The sequence below is a fragment of the Hydra vulgaris genome, chromosome 02 (genome assembly GCF_038396675.1).
Source record: "Hydra vulgaris chromosome 02, alternate assembly HydraT2T_AEP".
Classification (NCBI taxonomy): domain Eukaryota; kingdom Metazoa; phylum Cnidaria; class Hydrozoa; order Anthoathecata; family Hydridae; genus Hydra; species Hydra vulgaris.
Window position 1 is genome coordinate 67,128,229 of NC_088921.1, and position 26,444 is coordinate 67,154,672.

The 26,444-nt window shown below is 26.8% G+C and overlaps 3 protein-coding genes across 4 annotated transcripts in view; 1 reads left to right on the forward strand and 2 right to left on the reverse strand.

Annotated features, from left to right (window-relative positions):
* LOC100211403 (superkiller complex protein 2) overlaps positions 1–7,449 on the reverse strand; it is a 78,875-nt gene extending 71,426 nt beyond the window's left edge. Inside the window, exons 1-2 of one of the 2 annotated variants that reach the window (XM_065791755.1) lie at positions 7,136–7,449; positions 1,838–1,944 (exon numbers count right to left, since the gene is read on the reverse strand). In XM_065791755.1, the coding sequence (XP_065647827.1) occupies positions 1,838–1,944; positions 7,136–7,175 (147 nt within the window). In that variant the 5' untranslated portion in view covers positions 7,176–7,449. Of the gene's footprint in view, positions 1–1,837; positions 1,945–6,626; positions 6,804–7,135 lie in introns of those variants that run through there. The other variant, XM_065791756.1, reaches the window with a different exon arrangement.
* Positions 7,450–15,772: 8,323 nt separating this feature from the next.
* LOC100214352 (large ribosomal subunit protein eL8) lies at positions 15,773–18,850 on the reverse strand. Its single transcript, XM_065791758.1, has 6 exons — positions 18,733–18,850; positions 18,405–18,531; positions 18,182–18,331; positions 17,845–18,065; positions 16,649–16,719; positions 15,773–16,021 (listed from the first exon to the last, which is right to left on the reverse strand). Exons 1-6 carry the CDS (start codon positions 18,733–18,735, stop codon positions 15,793–15,795), a joined length of 801 nt encoding a protein of 266 aa, XP_065647830.1. The 5' UTR covers positions 18,736–18,850; the 3' UTR covers positions 15,773–15,792.
* Positions 18,851–20,504: 1,654 nt separating this feature from the next.
* Positions 20,505–23,219, forward strand: LOC136077121 (mediator of RNA polymerase II transcription subunit 22-like). Its single transcript, XM_065791759.1, has 3 exons — positions 20,505–20,649; positions 20,728–20,808; positions 22,992–23,219. The coding sequence occupies exons 1-3, from the start codon at positions 20,548–20,550 to the stop codon at positions 23,211–23,213; spliced, it is 405 nt and encodes a 134-aa protein (XP_065647831.1). The 5' UTR covers positions 20,505–20,547; the 3' UTR covers positions 23,214–23,219.
* Positions 23,220–26,444: the final 3,225 nt, after the last annotated feature.

Consider the following 26,444-nt stretch of genomic DNA (forward strand, 5'->3'; position numbering starts at 1 on the left):
TCTTCAAACATTTTAAAATATCAAGAGCAAGTATAAAAGAATGGCTTAATAATAGTCTTAATACTATAGATGTTTTTAACCATCCTCAGTTGCTAGATTTTATTGCATGGATCAAAAACATATCTGTTGTAAATGATGGTGCAGAAAGAAACATTAAGCTCATTAAAGATTTTCTTTCAGCTACTAGAGATGAAGATCACCTTCAAAATGTACTTTTTGTAGTTAAAAAGTCTAGAAAAAACTTGACTAAGACTATGACTAAAAAGGAGCTTGGGAACTGTTCAAAAAGTTGTATTTTTTGAGAAATGTTTCACCGCAATAAAATCTTAAATTTGCTAATAAATATTAGTTTTCATGTATATTTATTTGTATTTTTATATTTATAAATATAATCTATCAAGTTAAATAGTAGAAAACAATTGGAAATGATTTATACACATCTAATTGTTTTGTTTTAATTTTCTAAAATGTGTTTTCTTTTAATGTTAAGCTAGCTTAACATTAAAACAGTAAAACTCAGATTTTACATCTAGCACTTCCTGTCAAAATAAAACGGTCAAATTTTTTTTAGTACTTATTTAGGTCACATAGAATGGGAAACAGTAGAGAGCTTCTTTTTTTTTTTTTTTGGGACACCCTAATACATATATATATATATATATATATATATATATATATATATATATATATATATATATATATATATATATATACATATATAAATTAAATTGCTTTTTTAGATGAGTACTCTGACGTCACACTGAAATAGCCTGCTGCTAGGGGCTTCAGTACATACATTGACTGACAAATAGTCTGACTTGCAGCGGAATGCTGCTACTGAGGGTTTGGGATGGAGCAGCAATTTTTTTTTTCATCATTCTTCGTTTTTTTCTTTTAGTTTCTAAAAACGCGGTTTGCTATAAAGATAAGCAAAACTAGTGAGCAAATGCTTATCTAAATACCCTATAGAAGATATACATATATATGTATATATATATATGTGTGTGTGTGTGACTATTTATGTATGTGTGTGTATATACATATATATATATATATATATATATATATATATATATATATATATATATATATATATATATATATATATATATATGTATATATATATATATATATATATATGTTTATATATATGTATATATATATATGTATATATATATATGTATATATATATATGTATATATATATGTATATATTTATATATGTATATATATATATATATATATATATATATATATATATATATATATGTATATATATATGTATATATATATATTTATATATATATATATATATATATATATATATATATATATATATATATATATATATATATATATACTAATATATATACTAATATATATATATATATATATATATATATATATATATATATATATATATATATATATATATACTAATATATATATATATATATATACTAATATATATATATATATATATATATTAGTAAATGACCAGGGCTGGTATTTGACCTGGGCCTTTATGGTTGGAGCTGTATAAATATTGGTGCATATTGATATGATATATAAAAATAAGTCAATATGCACAAATGTTTATTTAGTCTCGTCCGTAGAACCAGTCTTGGCCACGGTCAAAAACCAGTCCCGGTACTTTTATATATATATATATATATATATATATATATATATATATATATATATATATATATATATATATATATATATATCCTTATTAAATGGTTTTTAATCATAATTTAATGATTTTTAATTGAACTTTTAGAGACATCTATGCTAATTATTATGGAAATATATGTGAAAACCAGACCAAAACTTACTGTAGAATGAGGTAATATTTTTTCTTCATTAGCAATGGCTTTCACATGACCAGAAATACCAAATTCTACAAAATCAAACTTCAGCTCATCTAGCAAGAGTGATGAATCTAAAAAAATAAGAAAATTTTATTTTATTTATATTTATTTTTTAACATTTAAAGCTTTATTTTTGTGGGGGAAAAAAAATTGAAAAAATATTTCTTAAACTTTTTTGGCAAAATAAATATATTATATATACATTAGAATTTCCATATATATTATATATACAGTAAAAACTGAGAGCCAAGATTTTCAATTCACACCAATTTTTTTTTTTTTTTTAACTTAGACTTCCTTAAGTTGTACACTGTTTTAAGTCAGGATAATTTTCTAATTCAATTTTTTTCTTTTTTTTTGGTCCCAGGTTGATGTTTTTTTATTAAACTTGATGTTTTTTTATTAAACTTCAATAAAAATCAAAAACTTGACATTCCACAAATCAAATTTTATCAAATTTGATGCAAATAAGTAAGATATTAATTCAATAGTAGTAAGGTTTCCTGAACTCTATGGTAGTTCACAGAGAGGCTGATTCTATCAACAGCTGCAAAATATTAGAGTATTAATAGTCCCATGTTGGGCATGGATGGTGTCCTTGTTAATGCTTTTGGCGCGCATTGTCTAGGCCAAATAAGGAGCCCTATGCTATGACTTAGGGTTAGCTAACAGGACTGAGAAAACTGCATAGCTTATTGAATAGGAGGCTGGACTCTATCTATGAATGAGTCAGGCTCTCTTTAAACTCAAATCATGCAAAAAGTAACCCAAAAAATTCAACAAAAAAATCCTCTCCACCACAAAACTGCTATAATATATCTTTTACAAATTTTCATGGTCTGCGAAGCAACCTTCCATCAGTTAAATCTTACCTCCTGCAAAATTCACTAGACTTGCTTGCTCTTAGTGAGACTAATTAAATTCCACTATTCTTTCTTCAGATCTCAGTGGTGATGGGTACTATCCTTTGATTCGACTCCAATAGTTACATGCTTGACTTGGGGTATACATACCCATCAATTCACCTAATTGTTGCAAAATCAGGTTCAAATCCTTTAACCATTCTTGTATGTGCTTCCACTTGAATGGCTTGGTTCTGAGAACAAATGACTATTTATTATTGCAAGAAATTAATGTAAAAAGGTGCTGTCTGATGCCAAGCTCTATTATTCTCAGTTCACTAAACATCTTATCTTATCTCAGAAGTAAGGCTCTAGAGACTTTTGGAAAATCTTCAACAACGCCATAAACAAGGGTAGATCTAACATACCATCTTTAATTCACGGAACTGATCTTATTACCTCTCCCAAGGATAAGGTAGAACTATTTGCAAAGAACTTTTCTTTTAACTCATCTCTTAAATCTTATAGCTATTCTCTCCCTTCCATTCCAATTAAACAGGTTAACCCACCACTAGATATCTAAATTACTCCAGCTTCCATTGCTAAAGTCATATCTCAATTAAACTCTTCTACAGCTTGTGGTCCAGACAACATTCTGTCATAGTCTTATAAAATTGTTCTCCAGAACTGGTGTACCTGAAAAAGTTTTTGAGATTATTAAATCATTTCTTTCGAAACACTTTAATAAAGTCATCCTCAAAGGATGGAAGGAAGGAAAGCTCTTTTTGCTGACGACTCAACTTTATACTTCTGTCTTGAAAAAAAGTCTTCTCTTATTATCTCGGTATTATGCTTTTTTTCTTCTAGGCAAGGTCCAAAAACAAATTGTAAACAGAGTTGGACCCGGTCTATCTGTTAAGTTTGAGCTTTTTCCCATCATTGTAAAGTTGCATCTCTTTCTCTTTTTTACAAATACAATTCACTCCTCAAAGGAATTTATTAGTCTTTTGTCAACCGTTTCTTTGCTTTATAACTCTATTCTTTTATTTTTTCAGTAACTCCTAACTTATTAGTGGTTGCTTGCAGCCTTGTTGAGAGTGAATCAAAATATAAAAAATAACTCAAAAAAAAATCTTCTTTGATAAAATTTTACAAAAGATAGTTTATAGTTGACTTTAATAAAGACAAGTGCATGAACAATCCTGAGTAAAGGCAATATTGTATGATAAAATTTATCAACTGGGAGATTTTTTTTGTACCATTTTTAAGAAAATTTGACTACAAAAAAATACTAAAAGTAGAATTAAAGACCTTCAAATCAAGAAGAGAACAAAATTACAAGTATTTAAGATAAATAACTTTCAAGATATTGAACTTATAAATAAGTCTATGATAGTGTAAAATCCAATTACACATAGTCATAAAAAGAAATAAAAAGAGAAACAGTTTCTTACTTACTAAGAGACAATTTCTTATTGAAAAATTATGAAATGCATTGCTGCATGATATTTTCAATTCATTAATGATAAATAAGTTCAAATACAACTTAAATAAAGTTTAAACATAAATTTAAAAAAAAAAAAGTTTTAAATCTACAAATATTATGATTTAAATAAATGCTGTTAAAGTGTGATCAAAATTATACTTGGTGAATTTATACAGTTATAATTTAATTAATTAAATAAATACAGTTGCATCAAAGGCATTTCAACAAAATTACTACTTTCTCTTTGGTTTGTTTAAACTTTGTTTCACTTAAAACAATACCGCCATTTTACCATTTTATTTCATATTGATATTTACTTATTTTTGGAAAGTTCTTTACTTAAGATATCAATATCATTGTATATATATCAAGTCATTTGACTGAGAAATAATATTATGCACAGAACTCTTATTCATATTTGATTGCCCAAATTCATTCATTCATCAATCAATATATTGTGCTTTTATATATCAGTGTTCAATAAAAAGGCTGAAGTAAAAAAAATCTTTCCTATGCAATGCAGTTGTATTATAATCTTGCATAGCATAAGAGCAAATAAAACCCTAAAATAAAAGCAAATTAAATTGCTGTTGGTGTTAAAACTGCTTTTGATTTTAAAATTGCTTTTCTTCTTTTGCTCAGATGAAAGTTACCAACAAAATCTCTTTGAAGAGAAACAACTTTGCCTATAATTTTGTATCCATATTTTTTTTTTTCTCTTGATAATCCAGATTCAATGCTGATGAGTTTGGTTTGTTTTACTACTATCAACAAAAAGTATGTATGTGAAAGATGAGAAATATAGTGAAGGCAAGAATTTAAATTAATATTTCGTTAACTTGGCTTGATGTAGCTAACATGAGTGTGCAAAATAAATCTTAACCAGGAATTAAATGAAGAAAATCAGGAAATCAAATGAACTCCTGTTGGTTTAAAAAAATAAAAAGTATTCCATGTCATAACTGTGCACAAAAAAAAAGCCTAATGGACTCCAATATATTTGAAGAGTTAGTTAGAGAATATGACAAAAAGTTTGTAATTAAATGTTATAAAATTTTATTAATTATTTATAACCACACCAACCATTTGAATATTGAGACCCGTAAATCAATCACATACTACTTTATTTACCTAAATGCAACTTCCTGTTAGTAGTCTATAAATCAAAAAGTTATTCAACTGTTTAATTAAGATTGTAAATGTTTTTGACGACAGAAAAGAAATGACTTTAATCTCTGTACTTGAAATGTGAAAATGCTTATTTATTCTTGAAATAAAATTTTAACTGCTTCTGCATATCAGGATTTAGAGAAGGAGTATCAGGCAAAGAGAATGACTACTTCGCTCCATTAAAATGATTGATTGATTAATTGTGGCTAACCTTGAACAAGTTCATCTTTCAGGAAATAAATGGGAACAAAACTGATGCTTTTCAAAAATAATTTTCATGACACTGATATTACTGAATTGTGCGAAAAAAAAATTCAAAACTGATTAAATGATTTTATTACAGTTTTTAATTTTGTAGTTATATAAATTATTTGAATGTACTAGACATGAAAAATATAACTGATTAAATTTGTAATCAACTATTTACTAATTTTCTAGTAATGTAAGTAAAGTGAAATTTTTCATTGTTATTAAATGAGTTTTATACAAAATCAGTTATGTATATTTATGTATAAATAATGGTTAGATATTTATTTTATATCCTTTTATACTATTTTATAGCTTTTTCTACTGAAATCATAGTTTAAAAAACAGGAAAAAAATGGAATGCTGTGACTCTTTGTCTAAAGTAAATATAATTTATAAATATCTATTTTTAACTAAATACAAAACATTCATTTTTAAAGAACTATCCTTATTTAAAGTATGTTTATGCACTTTTTTTAACTTCATCAAAAATAAGTTCTGATGTATATGGTTCTAGAATCTTTATGGTTTTAGAATCTCAAAGATATTTTATAGGAACTCCTAAAAAGAAAAAAAACAATAAGTTCTTTTATACTTTTAAAAATTTATGCTTGTATTTACATACATTTTATCTTGACCATCATTCTACTGCTATGTTTTAATAAAAAAAACTATTACTAAGGGAAAATAAAAAGCTCTTATTTACTGAGTGAAAATAAATAGCTCTAGCTATAGTCAATTCTTTGTAGGTAGCACAGCTATATGTTATGTATATGAACCAAACACATAGCAAACACTGGTGATACCTAAAAAAAATTTAAAATGGTTCACACTTTTTTCATTTTTTAAACTCTGAAATCAGCATAGCAGCTATCACATTGTAAAAACTTTTATATCAATTTTGAAGTGATCTTTTTTTTTTTACAAAAATCAATTCAAGTTTTTATTTTGATAATTTTTTTTTTCCTTTCAATATAAAATTATATATAAAAAAATGTCAGAAGCTTACTCATTCAACACTATTCATCTGTTTATATAATAATTTTGTATAAAAGTGTCATGGAATTTTATAATTTTTAATCTTTTGAAAACAATTTAATTTTAAATTTTGAAAACAATTTAAATTGTTAGTTTTACTAACAAATATAAACTGTGTTTCTATGTAACCACAAAAACAAAAAAAAAATGTTTTTACTTTAAACATTCATAAAAACATAATAATTCATAATTTATTAGATAAACATTTTGGTTAAAAAAAAATTATTGGATTTATCTGATGTTAATACTATTAGTAATAGGAGATTTATGTTTCTTTTTTTGTTTCCGTTTTAAAGCAATTTTATTTTAGTAAAATACTAACTCTAAACTTATTATACTTCTAAAAATATTATTTTAGTTGAATACTTCTTAACTACCATTGCCAAATATTCTTAACTATCATAGTTAAATATTATTCAACTTTCATAACTAAGTTTATTTGAATAAATTTTTGCAATATAAATTAATTATAATTTTTACTTATTTTATATTCTTCAGCTATTCTTAACTGGACATCCATTCTGTTTTCAAAGATATTTTTCTTTTTAAAAAAATTTAATGATCTGTTTTTAAAAAATTAACTATCCCTGTTTCTGTTTATAAAAAAATATCAAAAATTATATAAAAAATATTTTTTCCATTGTCCATAACCACGTATTTTGTGTCCGGTTGGGAAAAGTAAACATGAATATCTGCTAGAATTTTCAACGGGACCGTATTTTGGCCAATTGACACCAAGAAAACTGTCCGTTGGAGATAACTGTCCGATAGGGATCGTTCATAAATTGCACAACGCAAAATATAATTTTTAAAACAGAAGTAGGAGATATTAAGCTCTTTTACGCGGCAATTTTCATTAAACTTAACAGGCTATTTTGATTTTTTACTTAAATTATTAATCTTTGCTTTATACAAATTATATACATTGCACTTACTGTGTTTCGACATATGTTTCATTTGTATGACAATATTTTGTGTGTATTAGACTAATTTTTTATGTGTTTTCCAGGTTTAGAATGAGTGGTAAATTAAAATATGTAACAAAAAAGGGTCTATGGGTTGAGATTATTTTTAGCAAAGAGCTAAGAAAGCAAGTTGTTTGTTCTTGTCAAAGTAAACATCTTACTACGTGAACATTCTTAACTTTACAAAGACTTTTATAAATGATCAATAAACACTTTTTCACAATTTTTTAAATGTGGTTATGCCGTTTTTTTCCCGTGTGCAATCATCAAAATGAAAAAATGTGCTTCATGAAAATGAAAAAAAAGAGTATAAGAAACTAAATCTTTATAAAAATGACGCAACAAATAACAGTAAAACTTTATTAATTCCTTTTACTCTTATTTGTATTAGTAAAATTTATTTTCAGGACTTAAAACTACTTCTTAGTTGACGTTGTATCAATAAACTGAACACAGTTCTTTTCGCCTTTTATGATAGTTCGATGAAAGCGTTCTGCAATTTAGACGTAGACGCACTCGAAGCAAAGTTAAACGTTCCATTTATTAACAAATTGCGAAAATTTTGTTCAAATCTTCTTCTTTGTTTTGACAAGCGAGTTTGAACTAAAGAAAGACATGGTAACATTTAAATGTGTTGATGGTACACACATATTGATAAAAAAATGATAATACAAGTAGTGTAGTTTCAAGCAGTTCATAGCTTAGTTTGAAGCAGTTCAAGGCTTAGTTAAAAGCAGTTCAAGGCTTCAAACTATAATTTAAAATGCTTGTGTTCACTTTTGTGTTGAATTTTTTTTCTTTCTAAAAGCTATTTTGAAAAGCGTTATTTGGGTAAGGATGCTTCATTCCGTTGTACTTCTTGTTCAGCTAAGTGAAAGTAAGTAAGATTAGGAGGCAAAAACACACTTAGGAAAAAGTTATTAAATTAGGCAAAAGGTGGCAAAAAATTGCCACCTTTTGTTAGAAGAAGGTGTGGACCTTTTCCTGTAAAAAAATCTTTAAATTGTGAGAAAGAAGTTGTTGTTGATAGTGTAAATAAAAAATCTCCATCAGTTCCTTCAGTTTAAGATATTTTAATGAACACTGACACTTTGATGTCTGACAACTTTAAAAGATCAATATGGAATTAACAGATGCCACAACTGATCGGTTGCAAAGTTGTTTTGGTGTTGCAATTAGAACTAATACAGAGTGTTTACCTTCTATGAAAGCGGGTATCCTGCCATCCCTTTAGCATTTTGCCTCAAAAAAGAAGAATAATCTGCATTTTCAACATTGCACAGTGGGCCAACTATGGACAAAAGTCATAATTTTGACATGATCTAATCTGTCTAAAAATCATATACAATGTTCTATATATATATATATAATATATATATATATATATATATATATATATATATATATATATATATATATATATATATATATATATATATATATATATATTATATATATATATATATATACAATATATATACAATATATATATATATATATATATATATATACAAATATAATATATTATATTTGTATATACATATATATATATATATATATATATATATATATATATATATATATATATATATATATATACAAATATAATATATTATATTTGTATATACATATATATATATATATATATATATATATATATATATATATATATATATATATATATATATATATATATATATATATATATATACATATACATATATATATATATATATATATATATACATATATATATATATATATATATATATATATATATATATATATATATATATATATATATATATATATATATATATATATATATACAAATATAATAAATATAATTAAAAAAAAACACAAATATAACACAATAATTTTTTTTTTAATTTCTTTTCATTTTAGGTGCCCCAAGACGTCCTCGCGGTCTTATCTCAGAGCACCACAGATGAGCATTTAATCGGGAGTTCACGCCTCCTTCCGAACCGATGTCGCAAAATTTGCCCAGAGGTGGGGTTTTGAATTCTTTATTTCTGAAACAAGTGCGCTATCACTGCGCTACGGCTACTTTAATTAGATATATATATACCTACATATATATATATATATATATATATATATATATATATATATATATATATATATATATATATATATATATATATATATATATATATATATATATATATATATATATATATGTATATATATATATATATATATATATATATATATATATATATATATATATATATATATATATATATATATGTATATATATATATATATATATATATATATATATATATATATATATATATATATATATATATATATATATATATATATATATATATAATTAAAGTTATTTTATTATATTTGTTGTTAAATAATTCTTAATCATCTTTCCGAAACGGATTTATAATAATTTGGTGAAAAGTTGACCATTTTTTTATAATTTTTTTCAACAGTATTGATTGCTATTTTATTACAATTTAACATTTAAAAGGTAATACTTTGCCACAGTTAAGGATGCTAATGTCATTTTAAGGTGTAATAAATGAATATTAAAATAGGTATAACACAAAAGCCTAATTTTATAACTTAAATGTGCCAAATTAAATGCATCTTTTTGGAGGCGAGTTAGGGCAGCAAACAAATGGTCATACACTTAACTTGTAAGGAAGCCAAAACACTTGATTTTATGAACATAGACAGACGTATTTAAGCTACACATTGAGTACAATTTGGTTGTTATGGTACCAAATTTTACATAGCAACAACATTTTACATTAACGTTATTTTAACAGTTTTTTATTCGTGCTATGTACACTGTATTAAATACGTGTATTAAAATGAGATTCACACTTCTTATGGAAGTCGTAATTTTAATTGGTTGCTATGGATACCTAATTTTTTAAACTATTTTTACAGTATTGAATGCTATTTCATTACATTTTAACATTTAAAAGGTAATACTTAGCCACAATTATGGATGCTAATGTCATTTTAAGTTGTAATAAATGACTAATGGAATCAGCAAAACATAAAAGTTTTATTTCATTATTTAAATTAAAAAAAAAAGCTAGTTTTTATTTTAATGTTAATATTTTCAGACATGGTGATCACAAAATTGGATATTCACATATTTTTACGTGGAAAAAAAAATATAAACATTTTATCTCGAAAGCCCAAGAACAACTTAAGCTATTTAAGTTGCAAACTAAAGGTGAATATGTCTTGTAAAATAAATGAATTTACTAAAGGATATGAAATAAGATGGAGAATTGCATACAATAATAACACTGTTTTTTTTTTTTTCAGTTCACAATATTAGTCGTGATACAATAAATTAAACTATTAAAAGTACTTTACAAATATATATATACAAAGCGTGATAACAGTGTAAACTAGGTTTCCGAAAGAATATCGCTAAGGTCTTCGAACCTTAAAAAAAGGTCATTGAACCTTAAAAAAAATAATAAATGAATAAATTTACAAATACCTTGTAAAGTATATGTTCCAATAAAGTAGAATATTTATAAGTATAATTGGTAAAGCAAGTTTATTCCATATGTGCGGTGCACGATAGGCAAGTCAAAATTGATTAAAATTTGTTTGACAAAAAGGTTCGTTAAAATTTTTTTTATTTTTAAGAGTGGTTTGTTGCTGGGTTTTAAAATGAAAAGATCTTTAAAGACTGGTATTTGAAATATGGTTCAAGGATTGGAATTATGAGAATTATATTGCTGTAGACAAAGAAGTGCTTCTACCACTACCACTGTCCCCAGTTACTTCCAGTTCCATGGGAAGGCCAAAAGTACGATTTGAAAATGCCGTTGTAACGTTTTTAAATTACTGCGTTAAAATTTTACTGCGCGGCAACTTTCAACCATTAAAGATTCCCTGGCGGTAAAACTATAACGTTAAAATATTACTGAGGCAGTATTATTTTAGCGTTATAATGTTACTGCGCTCGTTATTATTTTATTGTAAAGTAATTTTCTTTTTTTGTGCGACGAAATCTCATCTAAAAATAAATTAAATAGCTATTAATTAAATAGAGATCCTTGACAAAACTTTTTTAATGTTTTATTACAAAAAAAGATATTAATAGCAGAGAACATAAGTATTTATGTTCCCTTTGTTGTGAAAAACATGCAATCATGAGATGATTATTACGGATTTTATAACAAAAAACAACATTTTTTACTTTATTGAGGTTTTAGTGACAAAACAACATTATAATGATTATTGTTTTTATTTTCTAAAAGAATAGTTTTAGCTGTTAGTTGGTCGAGTTTAACGGATACTGGATATTTGAGCCACGCTAGTTTCTGTCCAGTGAATGGCCACACAGCAATATCAATTCCAATAAGATTTGCAGTACCCAGGATCTCTGCATTTGTAGCCCATTACAATTTGGAATAATAAATATTTTGAGCCCTTGTTTTTCAGCTATTTTTTGGCGAATTTTTTTGGAGGGATGTTTCATTAATTTGGAGTGACATTCATCATGATTATCACACTCAGTAGAAAAATTACACAGTTTTGAATTACTTTTCTTTTCAACAAATGTTTTAATATGATGTAGAGAGTATTTCTTTTTTAATGTGTCGCCTTTACTTTTCCTTAATAAGCATGTTGAGTTAGATAAAATATTAAGTATCTCATATGGACCCAGCCATGAGAAAGTTTTCTCAAGAGTATCTTTTGACCAACAACAAATTTTGATGACGTTGCATGCTTTCTGTCATAGTCTAATTTTTGTTTTTTTTGTGAAAAAACAATATTGTTCATGGCTTTTTCCTCAATTCCTCTTTTCATTTGTAAAGCTTTTTGGAAAACCTCTTTATCATACACAAGTTTATAATTATCCCCATTGAGTATATCTGTGTATTTTACATCAATCGGAAGGCAAGGTTGTCGGTTATACATAAGGTAAAATGGTGAATACCCGCTTGAATCGTGCACTTTAACACGTAGAGCAAAAAGGATTCCATCTAAAACTGATACCCAACCTAAAACATTTTCATTTACCACCTTGATAATGGCTTTCTTAATTGTCTGATTCTGTCTCTCTACAAGGCCATTGGCTTGTGGATGGTAAGCCGAGGTGACACGTTGCTGAACTCCAGTCAATAACTTTGTAAAGAAATAATGCTACTGATATTGCTGTTTTGTCAATAAGAGGTTCAGCTTCAGTCCACTTAGAGAAATAATCAATAAGAACAATAACGTAATTGAATCCATTTGATGCAGGTAATTTAATTAAATCAACACCAACTTGCTTCATTACGTGTTGCTCTACTATAACAGGTTTTAAAGCAGGAGACACTTTAAGGTTTCTGTTAGAGGTCTTTTGACATCGTTCACATTGAGTTACATGTTTTGTAATATCCTCCACTATTGAATGCCAAAAAAAACGTGTAAAAATTTGCTTTCTTACAGCATTAATGTCTAGGTGGCTGGCTAATGCAACAGCTTTCTCAGAAGTTCCAAGACCTTCATGGACTTCTTTAACTATGTTTAATTGCTCTTCTCGGTCTATGACCACAACGACCTAGAATAAACAAAAGTTTGTTTGTAGTTTTTTATTTTTATTGTACATTATTTTGAGTTGTTTTAAAGCTATATTGAAATTTCGAATTTATGAGAATTTGCTTTATTTCGCTTTAAAAATGTCATTTATGTTAATTCACAGTAAAGCAATCACAACTCTGAATATTGCTTAACCATTTAATTTTACTTTGATAAATAGTTTAAATTATTGAAAAACTTCTTTCCACAAAATAAATTTTCCTCACCTTGCCAATACCTTATTTGCAATACATCAACTTATTGTCAACTATTTCAAAGTTTTTACATTGACGTTTGAAATTCGCTTTTTTTCCTCTCTCACATACATCTTCAGGAAACTTTTTTTCATTTAAATATTTCCTTATATCATTAAAGTTAATATTTGTGTACATTTTGAAATTGTCAACTAACAAATCAGTAAATTTTTAACAAGCGCAGTAAAATTATAACGTTACTTTGTTACTGCTTCAGTAATATCTCGGGAATCTTTAACGGTTGAAAGTTGCCGCGCAGTAAAATTTTAACGCAGTAATTTAAAAACGTTACACCGGCACAAAAACCAAGCATGGAAGAAGTCCGGGACTAGCGGAGTCAAGAACATCAGAAGAGCTTATCTTATCTGCTGTTTATCTTTTAAAGCAAGAAGGCAGGCCAAAAGATGCACAACTTCTAGGTCAAGTGCTTAAAGCTGAGTCAGATGGGTCTTGCTCAGTGCCAGCACCATATTCTCCTACAAAAGCTTTAGCTATTTTACTGGACTGTAGTTAACTAAGCAGGACTACCAAACACTAAGAAATGAAGCCATGACTGTTAGGCCCAACATTTATCCAACTTACAATTCTCGAAGAGATGAAAAAAAAACTGTATGCCACTAGAAACTGAAATTGTAGTGTCAGACTATTCAGTTGAAGTAAGTTTTCAAGCGCTTTTAGAACATACAGCCTTTCGTTTGTGCCTGTTGCAAAAAAGAAGTAATTAGTTCATTCAAAATATCATCTCTTAAACGGCTTACATTGCAACACAAAATTGGCTTTGATGATAGTACTGGGCAGTCCATATACAAGACTACAACTGATGGTGAAAGACACTTTGAAGTAAACAAAGTCTACTTCTAACATGCCTTGTTCCATTTGAATTATCTTGTTTTGCTGATGGCTGTAAACAATTTGGTGCAACTATAAGCCATCTTCAACATTGAATTTTCCCCCACTGCGTTTTAAGTTTATAAAAGAAACAACAGGTGCATTAATAAAAGAAGAGTTTTTGATTAGAAATGCAAATCTTGAACTAACTCAATGGAATAACATCATATTGCATATCATTGAAATAATCATGGTGGATGTTAAAGTGGCAACAGCCTTATCAGTTGAGACCAATGCAACACAGTCCTGCTCAGTGTGTGGCAGCACACCAAAAGAGATGAACAATATTGAAAAAATAGTAGCAAAAAATGAAAATTACTCTGGTCTACAGTATGGCTTGTCATCATTTCATGCACAGATTAGATTTGTTTTCACCTTGCTTACAAATTGGATAACCAAATGCGGCGGGCGCGTAGCACAAAAGAAAAGTTATTTGTGACAACAAGCAGAAAAAGAATCCAAGATGCCTTTAAAAATTGTCTTAAATTAATTATTGATGTGTCCAGATCTGGTGGTTCTGGGATATCCAATGATTTAAATACAGCTAGTCATTTTTTCTAATCTAAAAGTATTGCTGCTGAAATTTCAAAGCTGGATGTACTACTGCTAAAAAAGTTGCACGCATCTTGACCACATTCTCATCAGCTCTGCCAATGAATGCATATGAATTTCAAAAGTACTTCCTTGAGGTAAGTTTATTTGTTAATATTATTTCTAAACAGCTGTTACATGATTGCCTCTTTTAGGTAGTTCATTTCTTTAAACTGAGCTACACATGGTATCGAATGCCACAAAGTTTGCACAAGATATCATTACACGAACATGAGGCAGTGAGGAGAATGATCTTGCCATTTGGAGTTGGCGCAAATTCAGATTAAGCCAATGATTAAGACCTGTAGACAATATCTATTGGTAAGCCTGGCCTAAGTTTACCGTTAGACATGCTTTAGCTAATTTGGAGCGGAATATTACAGTTCCACCTTTACAGATACCTTATAATTGTATATAGTAAAATCTCGTTATTTATTAGTTTGAAAATCCTTATATGAGAAAATTAAGTTTGAGTAAACATATCTTAAGGAGCCCATTAGCAAAGCATTAACATCCAAGTATACTGATATAGAGAAAATAAGTTTCTCTAAATTTATTGAATTCGCAGCATATAACCAAAATTGAAATTTTTTGCCCAAAAGGACTATAAAATATGTAACTGGCCTAGTAATTAAATAGATAATCGATTTCAGTAAATACGATGTGGAAATAAATTAAACTCAAAATTTTAATTTGTATGACGACTTAGCGCGTCTTGCAGATGGGCTCCTTATACACATATAGGCATAAGTAATACTTTAAGGTATATCAACACTCCCTAAACAAAAATTTGAATATAATCTTTTCAAAGGACTACTTATCAAAAATTTAAAAGTCTGTTTAATTTTAAATCAAGCATTTATTTAACATTAAGTTCTTTAGCTTTAACTCGCTCCAACTTAGCTACTCTTGCCTGACTTTTGCTACCCATAACACCTCCACCCCAATGTTTTCTAATTTCATCAACTCTTTCATTGTAATTAGTTTTCACTGCTTCAGATACCTTATCCAAAGAAGATTTATCTTCAGGACGTGTTGTAGTGAGTGCAATTGCAGTAGCTGTTTTTTTATGAACAAGTTTACCAAGTCTAAAAAAAGGAATAGCTAAAATTAGAAATACACAATACATTTCAACAGGCAGAATAGTTTCTAGTTATGAATTTATGTTAAGTGCTCTAAATTTCTAATGTAAATCTCAGAAGCCCATGGATTTTATTTACATATTATTTCAAATAGCAAATATTCATTAGGTAAACATCATTGATTCACAATACAGAAAAAACTTAATACTTTTAGGTTAACAATATAATTACTAATAGCAGAAGCAATAAATAAATAAAAGTATTATAAAAATCAACTTAACTTTTCACAGGAAATCTAACAAAGTATATTGTATTATATAATTAAAATACTATATTCTTACTATAATTATATAATACAACTCAAAGAATTAGGTTCAACATTTGGAAATGCCAAACTAGAAGCGCTTGAGGTCAGCGAAAAATTGTTGATATAATTTATCTTAGTCAAACTTATAGTATAATTTATGATCAACCTCATTTACACATTTTATGGTCTTTGTTTTACAATTTTTAAGCCAACCTCACACAAATTGAATCAAGCAAATTATTGCAGACCTCGTTTCTCCTAATTCCAAGGGCTGATAATAAAATATATTATTATTACATTGTTTAAATACACTAATTCTAAATTACCTAGCTTTTCCTTTGACAATGCAATATGGAACACCCATTTTACGACAAAGAGCAGGCAACCAAACAACAATCTAAAATCAGGTGCATTAAAATACAAAATGTGTATTAACAATAGCTTAAAAAAAAACAAACAATAAAAAGAAATTACTCAGTACATATATATAAAAAAAAAATAATGTTGAGGATTGAAATGTTAACTAAAAGATAAGCATTAGTAACTAAAGCTCAAAATGCTTGATCTGGTCAGCATTTTTTTAATAAATCTTTAAACTTTAGCTTAATGTTGATAGGAGAAAAATGCTGTATAAATACAGGGTTTTTCTTAAAAATCATTATATTAAGGTTGGGTTGAGATTTAAATCTAAGATTCGAGTTTAAACTTCTTAGTTGATTAGAATTAATAAAGGAAATAATTAATATATAGAATTCTTGAATATTATATTTAAATTTAATTAGGAAAGAAAAGCTTGAATCTAATAACAAATAATAAAGCTACAAATCTATCTCTTTTTTTTCTTCTTAGTTGACAACTGACATTTTATCACAATAGACTTAAGATACATAATTAAAAAATGCATTTGAATATTTTTACACCCACAATATTTTTATTTAATATTACAGAAATACAATTAGGTACATCTAAATTTATGTCTACCAACTTTGCATGAAATATTATTGAAATGCAGAAATTGTGATTAACAGAACCAATTTTTGTGCTTGTAATGTGGTAATGTAGTTTTTTATAACTTCTCATAGAATTTTTTTTTTTTTTTAGGTTAAAACAGGGTAGGGGCAGCATGCACCCTTTCCATTAAGGCAATTTATACACCACTATTTTGTAAATTATTAAAATGTTTCTTTTTTTTACCAGTTTTAGTAGGAAACCCATATCAAAATTTGCTACTTAAAATGTCACAACTTTTTATAAAATCGTCTAATTTTCATAACTTTCTTACTTTAAAATACTGTATTTGAGGGCTTTCAAATGATATTAAAGATTCTAGTATTTAATCAATTTAAAAAAATCAGTCCACATACCTAACATCTGAACAAAGGGTTAATATATGTACTTCATAAATTTGTATTTTTTTTTATAGTAAAATACATTAAACAACCAGTGTGAAAATAAACATTAAACCATGCATTATTTACTTTGCATAAACAATTGTAAAATTGAATGCAACAAAACAAAATACCTCAATAGGATCAACATCGTGTGCTATTACAACTAATGCTGCTTTCTTGCTTTCTACTAAATTTGTTATGTGATTGATACCATACTTTATTGTTATTGGTTTTTTGACTTTGGTTTCTGCAGAACCAGCAGCTTTTTTCTCAGCCAGCTGTGTTAACCTTACTTTTTTTTCTTTCTTAGTTTCAGGTCGATATTTATGCAACAACTTGAACAATTGAGTAGCTTAATTAATACAAATATGATTTTTAAAACATAACAACTTTAATGTTGAAAATTTAGATCTGATCAAAAATTTATTCACCTCTAAAACAATTTACTTTTTGATAAACACAAATTACCTGTTTGTTGATCTAAAGTTTGAGTAAACTGGTTTATTGAAGGTGGAACTTTCAACCTTTGATACAAAATTCGTTTCTGTCGTTGTAATCGTACATACTTTGGCCAGCGAACGAATCGTGTTAAGTCGCGTTTTGGTTGAACATCAGCGCCTTAACATAATTAGAAAGTAGAGTGAAATTCTATCTTTTAGTAAAACTAATTTATTGTAAAAAATATACATACCTATTCCAAAGTTTTTAGGTCGTTTTTCTATTAAAACATTTACAATTTTCTTAGGTGTAGGTTTAGCTGTTGTTTGATATGGAGCAGCAGCTACCTTCTTGACTTTGACCTTCTTCGTTTTTGGCGGCTAAAGTAGTCCAAGATAAAGTAAAGATAACATTTAAACACGTTATAGTTTAAAGTATAGTAATAACGATCTCTCCTTTTTTATAACAAATAAAAGCTCACGAAAAATATTATCTTCCATTTAGTTTAAACAAGCTGTAACATAAGGATCATTAAGATTTTCTAAGATAAATTTTAGGTATATTTTGACATAATATAATACCATCTTAGGGTCCTGGCCAAATCTTGGGTTAAAAAGATGTAGTATATTGCGGAACCGCACCAAAACAACTCTTGAACATTTTTTGAAAACCAAGGTAGATGTATTTTATTCTAATAAATAGTATTATTATAAATTTTTTTAATACATTATAGAATAATTATATAAATATAAATTTAATAATGTAAATTTTTCAAATTATCAAAAATTACGTAGTTTTAAAATTTTACATTTTTTATAGATATACTTTGTTATTAAGTAACAGAACCATTTTTTTTTATTATTTCTACGAATTTAATATAAAGGCAATTAATATCTGCTCAACAAACAGTAAAAATGATAATCGCGGCGTAAATACGTTACTGATGAACTGACACGATCATTTCAATGTTTTAACAAATTTGTGTTATAAAGTTATAGTCGATTTAGTAACCTTAAATTAGCTAAAAAGAAATTTTTCTTTCCTAAGATGTCTAGTTGTTTAATTAAAATATAAATATACTTTTTTTTTCAAAGTGTAAAGTATATGAATTACTAATTAACTATACTATCAACCTATTAATTAAAAATTAAAATTTTGTAAGGATATTATTGAATTCCAAAATTTAATTTGGTTCTATATGCGTAAGTGGAAGAAATAAATAATTTTACACCTAACTTGAAACTGAAAGTAAAAAGAGTTTTTTAATATTACATAAAACCAAAGATTTATAAACAAATGCTGTCTAGAAATATTTAAATTATTAATAATGCTTTATAAATTAATATTTGGAAAAACATACCCAGTGTTATAAAAAATTATGTTGAAATTTTTTTGGGTTGCATTTTATGGCTTTATGTAATGAAGTACTATTAAGTGATTATCTCATTTTGTTGTTTTAAGCTTAACTTTTAATAATTTTTAAATAATATTATATTTGGTGACTAAATTTTAAAATTCTTAAAAGAAAATCTTTTAGTTTAAAAAAACGCAAAACACATGGACTAAGGAACATGAAAAGGAAGACTGCTGATAATGTGCAGTAGTGGCCAGAGTTCAGAGGTTTAATATTTACTGAATAAAAGTTAAACTGCTAACAAGATAACATTCAAAATATCACAAGGACATTATAAAGCAGTTTTTGATTGTGATGCCCTTGTGATGATCTGAACATCTTATATGTTAGATATATTTATGTTACAACAAGTTTAAAAGTAAAATTTTAAGACTTGTCCTAAGTATGAAAATAATCCATTTTAAACCAGGAGTATGGTTTACCATGGTTCTGGTAGTATCATACTCAGCTTATTTTTTTGAAATGTGATTATGTCTGTCAATTTTAACATTACACTAACATAACTTTTTCTCCCTTAAAAAAAAATTTATCAATCATTTACTCAACAAATCATTGGGCTGTGTTAATTTGTTGAATTAGGGGCTTTAATAAATTTAACAAATTACATCATTGTGATTTTTTATACTCTCTCTATTCCAAAATATCTTTCTGATTAGCATTCAATGTAAAGAATTATTGGAAATAAATTATGTTGTTAATTTTTTTTTTAATGTTAAATTTTTTATATTTTATATATTTTTATGTATTTTAAAATTTTATATATTTATTATATAAATAAGACAAAAAATTAACTGCAATTTATTTTCAATAATTCTTTACGTTGAATGCAAATCAGAACAGTATTTCAGAACGGCGGGAATATATATATTTTGGAGTATGTAAGTGTGTGCTTTGTTTTATTTAATATAAGTTTGTTATGGTAGATTTTATTGACAAGTAAATATATATTATTGTTAGTTTTTTTTTTTTTTTTTTTTGAAGAATGAGTCATCGAGATACTTTATTAAAATCATATTCTAAACGTCTTAAGGATGACATAAAATCTATTTTGGACAACTATGTTGAGATAGTCAAAGCAGCCAAAGTAATTAAATTATATATATGTATTGTAATTAGCATTTGGATAGTTGTAAAAGTTACAAGTAAATTAGTTTTTGTTTAGGTTGAAGAAGAAACGCAAGTTGCTCGTTTAACACAGGCTGTTGAAGATGGCTATGAAATTGATGTACGAGCATCTAATATTGTGAGGTTTCATTTTTATGCTAAAAATTAAAGAGCATTGTTATTTTGATGAATGTGAAATGGTAAATTATAACTATACTATATATTATTAATCATAACTTAGAATGACTAATTTTAAAAAAAATAGTCAAAATGTTAAATAAACCGTAAGTACAGGAGGCTGAATAAGTGCAAATTTCATAAGTGTGAAGCGTTGCAAAAATTGACATAAGTGCGCCAAAAGAATTTGCAAACATTGGCATAAGTGTGAACTGGAATAAGTGTGAAGCAGTTTCAAAAACTGGAATAAGTGCAAACTGGCATGAGTGCGGAAATAAAATTTGCAAACATTGGTCTAAGTGCAAGCTGCTGTAAGTGCAAACTGGCATAAATACAAAGCAGTTACAAAAACTGGCACAAATTCGAACTGGCATGAATGCGAGTTGGCATAAGTGCACCAAAAGAATTTGCAAACACTGGTATTAGTGCGAAGCAGTTGCAAAAACCAGAATAAGTGTGAATCAACATAAGTGCGAATTGGCATTAGTGAGCCAAATAAATTTGCAAATATTGGCATAAGTGTGAATTGGCATAAATGCGAAGCAGTTACAAAAATTGGCATAAGTGCGCAGAATAAAATTGCAAATATTAACATAAATCCAAATTGGTATTTGGCACTTATACCAATTTGCACTTATGCCAATTCGCACTTATGCCAGTTTGCACTTATACTGATTTGCACTTATGCCAGTTTTTACAATTGCTTCACACTTATGCCTGTTCACACTTAAGCAAGTTTGCACTTACGCCAGTTCGCACTTCATTCACACTTATACCAGTTTGCTCTCATAAAAATTGCTTATTCAGTCGTCCCCTTAAATAAACACTCATAACAACACGAAAGAAGCCTAATGTTGAGCTACCGCAGCATGCTTCAACTAGGTCTTATTTATGACTTTACTATGAAAATTGTTCATTATATATATTTTTTTCTGTTTTTACATTATGACATCTCTTCAATCTAATGATAACACTTTTTCTGTCATTTCAAAGAAATAGGTTAATCCACTTTTTGACAACTAAATCACTCCTGTTTACATTTGCATAAAATTATTTTTCACTTAAACTCCAATACACCTTGTTTTCCGAACAACATTCTTATCTTAGTGTTATGAAAATGTCAGAATTTTTTTCATTACTCTGTAAATTATTTAGAAACTAAATATAGATGTTTAACTAAATTTTGTTTTCCTACTTGCTAGAATATAGCATCTGTGTTTTGTAGTGTCAATTTTTAATAACTATGGAGTTCGCTTTGTAACTATGGAGTTCGCTTTGTAACTATTGGAGATCTCTTTAACTATTGTCCCATTAGTCCTCCTACTATTATTAGCAGAGTCTTTGACTGTAATTAACAAACTTCTAATATTTCATCTTGATTATAACAACTTAGTCTCAATCTTACAATCAAAAAGTCTGTGATGCTGTTGCCTGTAGTAAAATGCTGATCATATGCTTGCTTCATATTGCTCCATATGCTTGCTTCATATTGCGTATCTGGGAAAGTTTTTAAGTTATTGAATCATTCTATTTTAACTTCAGCATTAAAGTTGTTCTTAATAAAAAACTCTTTATTTCCAGTAACTTCTGGGGTACCACAAGATTCCATTTTTGATCCTGTGTTGTTCTGTCAGATCTTCGTGTTTTCTTGAACCAAACAAATTTTTAAGTTTTCTGTCAACTTGCTCTTTAACTCTCATTTTTTCTTTCTGTTCCAATCTAATTAGTACATTAATTAGACATTAGCAATCTTGTTGCTGGGAATGAATTAAAGTTTTATTTGTTTAGAAAAAATGTTTTGTAGTCTGTTAAAAAAAAAAAGAAAAAGGGAAAAACAGCTTGTTTTTATTTGCATTTAGTTTAGCAATAAAGCAGTTCTTCTTCTTTTTTCTTATTAAACACCTCAAAGTTTTGTAAAGTTTTTTATACTTTACTTTATTTTTCACCAGCTTTTCTGCTTCATCAGCTTGTATCTCTGTAATTTCTTAGTTCTGCTTCATCAGTTTTTGTGAATGAGTGAAAAACAAAGAGATTGCATATTAAACTGTTAATTATATTAATATAGATAGAGTTAAAATATTTATTTATTTTTTATTATAATTATATTTTTTATTTATTATAAAAAAATTTTTTTTTTTTTGTAAGGTTCGGGCAGGCGAGTCATTAATGAAACTTATAGCAGATATGAAAGAGTTTCTTATATTAAATGATTTTCCAGCAGTAAACACAAGTCTTCAGAAAAGAGTTCAGAGCTTAAAAACTATTGAAGACGAGACAAAGAAAAAACTTAATGAACTAAAAGAAGTTGTTAATAATGATCTTATTCTTTTAGAAGAAGAGTTTTATTTATCAAAATACAAAGTATAAAATGAATTGGTTTTTATTATTATTATTTTTGTTCTTATTTTATTTTTATTTTATTTATACATTTTATGTTTTTATAATCACAGTTGTCCTGGGGCTTGGGAGCGAGTAGTGCTATGAGGTAGGTGATATGATATACATAAAAGTATGCAAAATTGCAGTCTTTGACGATTACATATTTAAATATCTTTAATATGATTTATAGTTGAATGATAATATACGCATGAAAATAAAAAACAAAGAAAGAATCAGAACCTGGTTTGATTGTAGCAATTATCAAATAGTTTTATTGTATATCTAAATTCCGTAAAAAAAAGGTGATCAAGTGAAGCCATATCGTGTTGGAAGCTGTAATTGCTGAGTGCTAAAGCACCTTAAATACTAGTACCATTCTTATTTATTTATTTATTCTTATTTACGATAACGAGATAACGAAACGTGGACTTTGAGTTAAGAAAATATTACCTGCTAAACGCGAAAGTTCTCGTTTTGACCAGATTTATTGGGTTCCATTATGATAATTGAACGTGTCATTACGGAAACGGGCACAAGTCTATTCATTAAAACTTTTCAAAATCAACAAAAACATGGTTTTTATTAAAATAATATCTACGTTTCTAAAGAAATTAAACATAGAAGTAGATAAATAAGGAACATAAAAAAAAGAACATAAAAAAGACACAAATTATGCAGAAATTTTTAATTTAAATTTATAAACTGTTAAAATGTTTTGGACTAGTGTCCTTTTCGAAATAAAAGGTTCAATTAATAAGTTGTTTTTAATTAATCATTTAAAAAAAATTTTTCTCTAACTAATTATATTCAATTATTTTTGTTTCTATTGTTAAATTTAACAAGACATTAAATCAATTTGTCAATTATACATCATAACATAATGAAATCTAATATTCAAACTCAAATTTAATATTTTGAGTTCTCTGGTATTTTGAGGTATCAAATAATAAATAATGCGGCTGTCAAAAAATTGATTGAACTAACAGATTTAGTTTGTAAGAATAATTATTCTACATTTGTGTAACTTTTCAATGAAAATGTTAAATTTTTTAATGATTTTGTTAACAAACTGAAAATTTTTTAGCATAAATGATGTAAATGTTTGTGATATACAGCATTTACGATTGTAAAACAATGCCGCAATTTTTGACAATCAAAATTTAATTTATAGAAATAATCCTAAAGACATAGCATATGGAAAAAACGTTTTAGTAACTTTTAGCCATAGTTTTAAGGAAATGAAAAAATAATGCATCGTGTCGCTTTTATTTTAGCAATTATAAATTTTCTTTGTCTAAAACGGTGGTCAAGTAATCTATTTTCAACGGGCTTTATTTTCTTTGTCTAAAACGGTGGTCAAGTAAGCTATTTTCAACGGCCTTTATTTTCTTTTAAATATTGAAATTTAACCAACTCTACTTTTTATAACTATTTATTTCGTCTGCAGAAAGAGTGCAATGTTTACGTCTACGTCTGCAGAAAGAGTGCGATGTTTACGTTTTAATGTAATAGTTTTAATGAAATGAAAAAATAATGCATCGTGTCGCTTTCATTTTAGCAATTATAAATTTTCTTTGTCTAAAACGGTGGTCAAGTAATTTATTTTCAACGGGCTTTATTTTCTTTGTCTAAAACGGTGGTCAAGTAATCTATAAGTAGTCTGCAGAAAGAGTGCAATGTTTATTATTTATTTAGGAAGTTTAATTTTGTATTTTCATTTCATTAGTCATTTTAATATTATAATAAAAACCTCTATTTAATAATATTGTAATAAAAACATGTAATAAATATTTCCTATTTGAAGTGTCATAAAAGGTTTTATCTTACTCTGTCCCAAAGACATCGTGCAAATTTAATCTTTGACAAACAGGTTGGTTTTGAATATATACCATGGCTATAGACAAGTGGGGGCTGGGGGTTAGAGCGCCCCTCCCCAAAAATATACACACATGCACATTTTGTTTTGATGTTCCTTTTATTAAATATACTTTAAAACAATTTGAAAATATTTACATGATATATTACGTAAATATGTAAAGAAAAAAACGTTTGCGTTCCCTCCTCTCCCCGCTTGCTACAGGCCTATATATATATATATATATAATATATATATATTTAGTCTTTAATGTTTATAATGTCTTTTGTTTTATATATAAATAAGTATATATAAAACAAAAGGCATTATAAACATTAGAGACTTAACCGTCTTTAAAGTTTATAATACGTGCAGTTTGCTATTTAGAAAGTTAATGTAATTTTTCTATGTGAGTTTTCATTAATATATGTGTAATACGTTTGATAATAATGATGAATCTATTTGAATAAATTGTTTGCGATTATTTAAATAGCCTTTTAGTTAAAGTAAATCATTCTCAGTAAATCTTTTTGTACAGAACTTCATGATGACTACATCTTCTATTTTTAGAATATTTGAAAAAAAAACTAGGAGTACTGAAATTCGGTGATAATGACAAATAAAGATTGATTGATTTCCTTCCTTTAAAGATTGAACGTAACTCTAGCCATTTTTAGTTGGTCAGGAAATGTTTCTTGCTTAATTAAACAAATGAAACCCTTGAGGAATATTTTTTTAATTATGACATATGAACTATTTACAATGTTTCCTTTAATATCATCCGGAGCAATTGCAATATTAGATATAAGTATTTTGTAAACGTTCTCAAATTCGTCAAAAGATGATTCAAGTTTATTTAGATAAGAGCTTGAAGGAAGATATAATCATTTATTGAATTATTATTTTAGGGCTACTACTTTTTATTACTTTTGGCTAAATTTGATCTTTCACTGACTTTTAGACAGAATTTTTTATACATACAAAGAACTTGTTTATTTCGTATGTCTTTAGGATTATACAAAAGTTCGTTACTTGTTTTATTTACTTTTGACAAAGAACACATTTTTAATTTATCATTACCAATTATTTCATTTATAAGTTTCCAATTTTACTTTGAATCGTTTTTGTATATATCAATCAAGTATCAATCAAGTATAAGTTTGTATAAGTAACAATCAAGTATAAGTTTGTATATATCAATCGTTTTTGTATATATCAATCAAGGGGAGTATGTTTCATTAATGTTTTTTCTTTGAATTTCAATTTGTTTTGCATAGGTTTTATACCGGTTTTCTTTCAGTTATTGTTGTTTTTAAGTATTTGAAATGTTTTTATTTAATTTTTAAAGATTTGAGGCCTATAGT

Bases quoted from the DNA above. Each gene is read 5' to 3' on its own strand.
- LOC100214352 (XM_065791758.1), bottom strand. The intron at 16,720-17,844 runs GTATTTTGTTTT...ACCTGATTTTAG, and splicing joins ACGATGTTGATCCTATTGAG to ATTGTTGTTTGGTTGCCTGC. The intron at 16,022-16,648 runs GTAATTTAGAAT...TCCTTTTTTTAG, and splicing joins ATTGTCAAAGGAAAAGCTAG to ACTTGGTAAACTTGTTCATA.
- LOC136077121 (XM_065791759.1), top strand. From the start codon at position 20,548: ATGAGTCATCGAGATACTTTATTAAAATCATATTCTAAACGTCTTAAG. The intron at 20,650-20,727 runs GTAATTAAATTA...GTTTTTGTTTAG, and splicing joins AGATAGTCAAAGCAGCCAAA to GTTGAAGAAGAAACGCAAGT. The intron at 20,809-22,991 runs GTGAGGTTTCAT...TTTTTTTGTAAG, and splicing joins ATGTACGAGCATCTAATATT to GTTCGGGCAGGCGAGTCATT.